At 50.4% G+C, this 7,399-nt stretch overlaps 1 protein-coding gene across 2 annotated transcripts in view; it reads left to right on the top strand.

The window, feature by feature from the left end:
- The first annotated feature begins 2,262 nt into the window (after positions 1-2,262).
- JADE2 (jade family PHD finger 2) overlaps positions 2,263-7,399 on the top strand; it is a 69,680-nt gene continuing 64,543 nt past the window's right edge. Inside the window, exons 1-2 of one of the 2 annotated variants that reach the window (XM_027643242.1) lie at positions 2,263-2,282; positions 5,986-6,043. In XM_027643242.1, coding sequence (XP_027499043.1) covers positions 5,986-6,043 — 58 coding nt within the window. In that variant the 5' untranslated portion in view covers positions 2,263-2,282. Of the gene's footprint in view, positions 2,283-5,985; positions 6,044-7,399 lie in introns of those variants that run through there. The other variant, XM_027643241.1, reaches the window with a different exon arrangement.

Genomic DNA, 7,399 nt, shown 5'->3' with positions numbered 1-7,399 from the left:
TCCTCCCCCCTTCCCTTCCCTTCCCTCCCCACCGCGGGGCTTTCCCCGCCGCCTTCCCCCGCCGCACCGCGCTGGTGGGTCCCGGCGCTGCCGGCCCCGGGGGGGGGGGGGGGCCCCCCCCCCCCCCCGCGGCATCACCGCGCTCGAAAACATCCCGCGTCCCGCCCTCCCTTCCCCGCGCTGTGGTCCCCGCGGGGCGGCCCCCCCCTTCTCTCTCCCTCCATCCCCGGCCACCTGCCCCCTCCCCGGGCGCTCTCCCGCATCCTCCGGGGATCCAGCGGCGCCCCCGCCGCGCTCCTGCCCCTTCCCCACCTGCCGAGCCGCTTCCAGCCCAGGGTGCGGGGCTGGGAGCCCCCCGCGCCCGGGGTGGGAGCAGCGAGCTGGAAGTTGGGAAGCGCTGCAAAGGCGGGAGGCTGCTGAATTGTCAACCTCGGAGGGGGAAAAAAAAAAAATTATATATTTATCTCTCGCCATACCTGCACATCCTGAGCGCTTTTTGAGTGGGAAGGATGGCATGGCACTCACAGGGAAAATTCCCAGCGCCTTCTCAGCACCCACAGTGAGAATTGTTTGCTGAAGGGTTTGAGCCAGGACCTTCCGACGGCTGGGACATTTTTAGGAGGAGATTTTGCTTGAGGGAAGAAAAATTCAGTGATCTCAGCCTTCTCCCCGGGGGTAAGGAGCCCGGCTCTTAGGAATGGTGTTTGACCTTTAAGCATTTATTGGCTACTGGGGTTAAAATAAGCTTGAGATAGAAGTAAAAATAGCTTGCAGAAAGGTTAAATCGAAGGTTAAATTTGTTTTTCCTAGGAAAATTGAGGCTTGATGTTAAAAAATGTAGGCTTGGAGCAAAGGATGGAGGGTACATGTTAGGGGGTCTGTAGACAGGGAGATGCAATTCCTTTAAAGTATCGATGGCTGGTGATAATGTTTGACACCCAAGTTCTGAAAGCTGATGGGTGGGTGGTCCCCAAACTATTTAGATCTGGTCTTTGCCTTTCTGTGGGTGTTCCGTACAAAGATCGGAGTGCCCATAGCTCCTGTTGATTTCCTCTGAGCTGTGGATGCTCAGAGACCTGCAGGATGGGGCAGCCGGCTGTGGGTGTGGAGCCGTGCCCGGTGTCCCTGCCTGGTGTCCCTGCCCTCACCCTCCCCCCCAAAAGGCAGAGATGTTTCCAGTGCCCTCAGTAACCTTTCTGATTACCTGTGCTCTGTCTGGGCTTGCTGAAAAAAAAAATAGATAATTAGAGGGTAACGAGTCAGAAGAGGCAAGTGGAGTTATAAATGTGAGTAGTGAAGAAAAAAAAAATTCCCTTGTAGATGTGGAGAAAGGCAAAGCACAGGAAGTAAACGAGGGCTTGTTTTGTTTTAAATTGAAATGAGATTAAATTTTGCCCCAGGGAGCCAAGACAGCCAGCAGAGTTGGTGTGGAGGAGAGGAGGGATGCCTCACTTCTCACCGGGTACCTGAGCTTTTGCTGCAAAGTTGGGGCTGGCAACAACCTGTGGAGGAGGCGAGGGGCAGGCGAGCCCCGGCGGGCAGGGACAGGCTCCCACTGCCCGGAAAATGGGTGTTCTGGGTAGCAGGACCCTGCCTGTCTGCTTTTACACTTCTGCAGGGTTTCCAGCGAGGTTAAGAAAAGCTTCCTGCCAGACGTCAGGGCTGTGCAGCACGGTTTGCTGAGGGTCTGTTGGCCCAGCCGCTGCTCATCCTTCGGTCCAAAACTTTGTGCCTCTGTCACTATGAAATTGGGGCTGGGCCAATTCGGGGGACGCCGCCGCTCTCTCAGAGCCTCCTGTAGCAGCGCTTGGCTCCAGAATCGCTAACGGGAAAAGGCGATGGGCAGAGGACAACCCTCCCACGGTGTAAAGGCTGGGACGTTCCAGCCCTCCACCCTTCTTATTACACTTTCTAACAACTGGCGTTCCTAGACAGAGGGGGGGGGGAAAAAAAACCCAGTTAAGGCAGAGGGGAAGCGTTGAGGGGATGCGTTGGGAGCAGCCCCGGGGCTCCGCATCCCCGGCGGGGCGCGGGCGGTGGGACGGGCGCGGGGGTCCCCGGCGCGGGGTCCGCTGGCCGGAGCGGTGTGCGTGCCGCTGGGGGCACTATGTTCCGTTTGTGTTCCTATTTCTGGGCTGGGAGAACAAACAGGGAAGTGGTTTTTCTGCAGTCTCATTGCAGCTCACAAACAGAGCACATCATTCAGCCGGTGTTGCTCACAGCGTCAGAGGTGACGGCGCGGGGACCGGCGCATCCCTCAGCCAGCGGGGAGGCTGGGAGAGGTGATGAACAAATACTCCCCCCCCTTTTTTTTCTTTTTACTGCAACTTACGCAGTTTTCTGTGCCTGTTCCCTGTGGATTTCGGGAGCACGGGCGTGTATGAATTTCTCTCTTTGCTTGCCACAGTCCGGAATGGTTCATTCTTGCAAACAGCCCTTGCACGGGGTGCTGAGGTGCCACTAAAATCTCCAAATCACACGGGGCTTGATGTACAGAAGAGTTTGCAGGGAGCTGGGAAACATCAGGGGGTTCCCCAGAGCACAGGGATGGTGGAGGGGTCCGCAGAGGAAGAGTTCTGTGCTGGCTGAAGGCTGGATAAGGCATTTTGGTTTAGTGTGGATGGGAGTGGGCACCTGTCCCTGGGCACTGTGCCCAGAGGGGACAGGAGCTCAGGACCAGGGCACAGGTATCTGTGCCAGGAGTGCTGCTGCCTTCCCCTCTCCCAGGTTGCATGGGCAAAACTGCATTCCCGAGAGCTCCTCTCCAGCCCTCCCCTGCTGTGAAGCAGGACCAGCCAGCCTCAGACCATCATCTCAATTTTAACGCCAATCCTGGTGCTAATTTGTCCAAGGCCCCTGTGATTTACATTTGTTTAGGCTGATGGAGGGCCATCATTTTCCTTGGTTTAGCATTTATCTGCCTTTCTCAGCTTGAACAAAGGCAATGCTAAACATGTGTTGGTTTGCAAGCAATTCTGTTTTTTTGGTTTCCAGGCTTTAGCCAGGGCTGTGCCTGTGGATTTGAGTTGCAGACACTTCAGGGGGATGTTCATTTGTTTATAAAAGAAACCCACATCTGTTTCTGTTTGAATTTTTTAAGCAAGCCTACATAGAAACCTTTCACTTGGTTTTTGGCTCTGTAAAAACTAGATTTTGGGCCAAGTTTGACCTAAGAGTGACCTTTTCAAAGTATTACAAATTTTTTTGGTATTTGTTTATGACTTTATTAATGATGCCATGCGGGGAATGGGTCAGTTGAAGGTGAAATTAACTTCTAATGTAAACAAAAGATTAATTTTGGAGCAGAGACCGTATTTTGTGGAGACATAAGTTGCTCAGTAGTTCACCAACTGAATTGCTCCTGAGAGCTTGTGGGAGCTGGAGCTCCAGCCCTGGGCAGGATGTGGGCAGTGGGTCCCCCCCGCGGTGCCAAAGGGGTGGTGGGAGCCCAGCCACCATCAGACTTTATAACTCTGTGATCCAGATGGGGAAATGGCCAAATTACCCTTCTTCTACAGTAAATTCCTCAGTTAAGTGCCCTCAGTTTACTACTGTTGGGCTGCTCCTGATGGGTCCCTCAGAAAACAGCATCTTCTTAGCAAGGCCTGGAATTTAACCATTTTCTGGAATGGGCTGGTCTTGGTCACAAATTTTGCTCCCTTCAGGCACACAGTACCTTGTGTGCCATCCCCTGCCCGGGGGGTCGTTGGCTTTCAGTGCTGCTGTTCAGAGATGTCCCCACTTTGCTCAAGCCAGAATTTCATTCAGAAATTTGATGCATTTTGGTTCAGAGGATGCTGTCCTGGATCCTGCCAAACAGTGGCAAAATGACTTGCTGAAGTAGAGCCACTGTTTCACCTGCAATGTGAACCCCTTCTGTATGTGAATATCAGTGCATCCTGTTATGTAGTGAGCACGTTCAGGGGTGTTCTGTAGGTGGGTGTGGGACAGAAGCAGGATGCAGGGACCAAGTTCAATTAGAGGGATGATCAGTGCATCTCCTCACATAAATATCAGATCCAAAAACAGTCCCAGCATCTGATACCTGTGCTGAGCATTGATTGTAAACCTTTTCCCTGCCTTGGAAGGAGAGTGATGTCAGTGATACTGTCTTGCTGTAAAGGCAAAGATGGGAAACCTGGGAAATCTCACTGGCTATCAGTAGCATTCCTTTGCTTCAGCTCAGGTGGTTTTTTTCCCCTCCGTTGGCTTTGGCTTATTTAATATCTGTGATTAGGAACTCCAGAATCAATAAAAGCATTGCTCTGTGCTCCAAATGCCTGTTTGCCACTTCAGACCAGTAGAAACCAGTTTGAAAGGTTCAGGTAGAATTTCCACTAAAAGTAAGTAAGCTGCAGTTAAAACTGTCTTCAATTTCGTTTTCCCCAAGCAAAACCTAATGTCTACTTGGAACCAGGCTGTTTTAATAACATCTGTTTCCCCTTGAATCACTGGGGGAAAACTATTGATATTGCCATATTCTCAAGGAATGTTTTAAGTTACATTTTGACAGGGCAATGCCTTACCACAACACTGATAGTTAAAATGTTTAGGATACTTTGTAGTATTTTCCCTGATAATGCTATGATAACACAGAGCACATATATTGTAAGATACAGATATTGCATGGGGTTTTTTTGTTTATGTGGAACATTTCCTGATGTTTGGGGGGAATGTCATGCTCTAGCTTGCTATCCAGTGTGTGTGCTGCTTGTAGCTGCTGCGACCAAACGACACAAACCTGGTGTCTAATATCATTCCCACTTATCATTTGTGGAAGCAGTAGTGTGTATGGCATCTCAACGCCTTTAGAGTCTTACAAATATCTCAGAAAGAACTAGGAAGATGTGTATGAGATTACCATTGTTTTCCTGTGGATGTATTTTGGCTCACAGCCTGTTGAATATTATCTGGTCCATGGGTATCCCTTCCCAAGCCCTGTGTTGGGGGCCACGTTCATCAGTCACTAGCCACATTGGTAAATTGGGGTCTTTAAAAGTTAGAATACCTTTTTTCTTCTGTGTTTTTCTTTTTTTAAAGCACCTACCAGTACAGAGACTTGACTTTCAGTTCCGAGCGCTCGGTTCCTGAGGGGCGAGTTCAGGAGAACCTGCTGATTTCAAGCGCTTCTGTGGCTTGTTCAAAGTCACAAAGCAAACCAGCTGAGCTTGAAACGGGGTCTCCTAATCGGTGTGGTGGTACCTGCTGCTGTGATTTTGACTCTGAGAGGATGGAGAAGTCACAGCAGCTGTGCAGAAGCCACTCGCTCAGCCCACGGGAGCTGCTGGGGGGCAGAGCAGTGCAGGGTGATGGGAAGTGCTTTGGGCTGGGCTGGTGCGTGTTGCCTGTGTGACAGATACCCCAGAAGTCTTTAAAAGAAGGAGATACTGGCTGATGAGTCAGTGGGTAAAACCCCAGGCTTGTGGTACACAGAGGTTCTCTTCAGGTCTGGGATGCTCGTACTTCCCCTTGCAGACATACTGAGAGCGTGCACAGTTTCCATTCTTCTGTCTTCACATTTCTCAGCCTTGCAGCCCAGGACTGTGGTTCACAGGACATCTTTTGTCCTGTCCAACAGCACCACTGTCCATGGTGGGACACCCTCTGCTCCGTGGTGGAGCATCCTCTGGTCAGTGGTGGAGCACCCTCCCATAGCAATGCTCTTTCAGAGGAAGAACCATTTGGTTGCAAATCCTGCCTGGACAATTTGCCATGCAAAGCTGAGTGATCCAGGTGTACCCACGGTAACTCCTGGGAGTGGGGAAGGCTGATAAAAGAGACACTCACACCTTAAAGTTTTAAAAAGCCCTGTGAGGATTGCTTCCTTCCTTTTTTTCAGCCTCTGGGTAGTTTTCTGTCTTGAGGGTAAGGACTGACTGGTGCTGGGTTAACACGGTGTGCAGATATTTAGAGATAACAGTGATTTGGTGCTGAGGTGAGTTTTCTAAGTACATTAAGTATAATGTTCAATTTCTTTTGTTACAGATGGAAGAAAAACGACGCAAGTACTCCATCAGCAGTGATAACTCAGACACCACTGACAGTAAGACCTTTAATTCAAAGCTTTGAACAAGATTCACTTCCAGCAGGGAAAATGCTTGAATAATTACTTTGCAAAGATTGGAGGAAGCTGCATTTACTGGGAAGTCCCTGCACAACGAATTGTGTGCAGGGCTGGGTTTGTCAGAAACGCAGCAACAAGCTGATACCAATTTATTTAAACACTTGGCTGTGGCTCCTCTTAACTGATGAGAGTGTCTCCCTCGTGTGAGGAGTCTGGGCGAGGAGAGCTGCTGATTGCAGATCTGCTAACAAAGCAGCAAACACCCTTTGTAGATGAGCTGTCCTTTCCTGTGAGCTGCAGCCTGAGACTAGTTTGCTCTTGATTTGGGTCGTACAGGGGAAAGGGAAGTTTTTATTGGAGTCAGGGTAAAATTGGAGCCGCATTGTTCCCTTTTGCAAGCTGAAGAGTGATGTGGGAAAAGGGATAAAGCTCAAGCCAGCAAAACTTGCAAGCCCACGCTTGCTTTTCAACATCTACCTCACTTCATCCTCATTCAGGAAGGCACAGGAGCATGTGCTCAACAATAAACATGTGCAAATGTGCTGAATTTTGGCTATAAATAGAGCACTTTCCTCTCCCACTTATCCCAGGGTTTCACCCACTGCAGACATACCGCAGTGCCTCTGTGTTCAGAACCCTCGAGGCACCAGCCTAATCCCTTGTCTGGGCTCCAGAGTTTCTTACTAGTTGCTCTTGGTCTTTTACAAATGTCACAGTAATTTCATCTGGGCCGTGCTGGGAATTTGCTCTCCACACTTTACAGGATCTGGCTGCTGGATACCCGAGAACGAAAGGGACTTTGCTAAAGACACTAAACTTCTGGGCCTTTTCCTAACAGGATGATGGGGAGATTACAGGGGGTTATGGAAAGGCTGATCTTGCTGGGTTTGGCTGCCGTTCCCACAGCTTCAGCCAAAAAAATTGTCAGTGTGAGAGGAGTTTGCACCAGCACTGCCGACAGGAACCTGCTGTTGGGCTGCTGGCGGGGACCCCCGTCCTGCTGCAGCCCTGGGGGGCCTGAGAGCTGAGCTGTGCCTACAGAAAGTGTTTCAGGCTCTGTCAGCACCACTGGCTTCTCGTAAAATGAAACATCTCTATCTCAGAAAGGGGTTTGTTTTGGAAGCTGTGCTTCAAACTTCCCGTCTCCTAATCCCCAGATGCTCAAAGGCTTACGGAGCAGCTCGTTGGCTTCGCTGCCTTTCGGGGGTAAGGCATCTTTAATCATGGCATTAAACAACATGGCCTTATCTCTGTTGGGCTTGGATATTTATGCTGCAGGTGATATCTAAGCTGTTGACAAAATGCTCTCCTGCAGGATAATTGTAAACAGAGTGC

The sequence above is a fragment of the Corapipo altera genome, unplaced genomic scaffold, assembly GCF_003945725.1.
Source record: "Corapipo altera isolate COAL_440 unplaced genomic scaffold, ASM394572v1 75, whole genome shotgun sequence".
Classification (NCBI taxonomy): domain Eukaryota; kingdom Metazoa; phylum Chordata; class Aves; order Passeriformes; family Pipridae; genus Corapipo; species Corapipo altera.
Note: the sequence above shows the minus strand (reverse complement) of the source record. Positions and strands in the feature narration are given on the sequence as shown.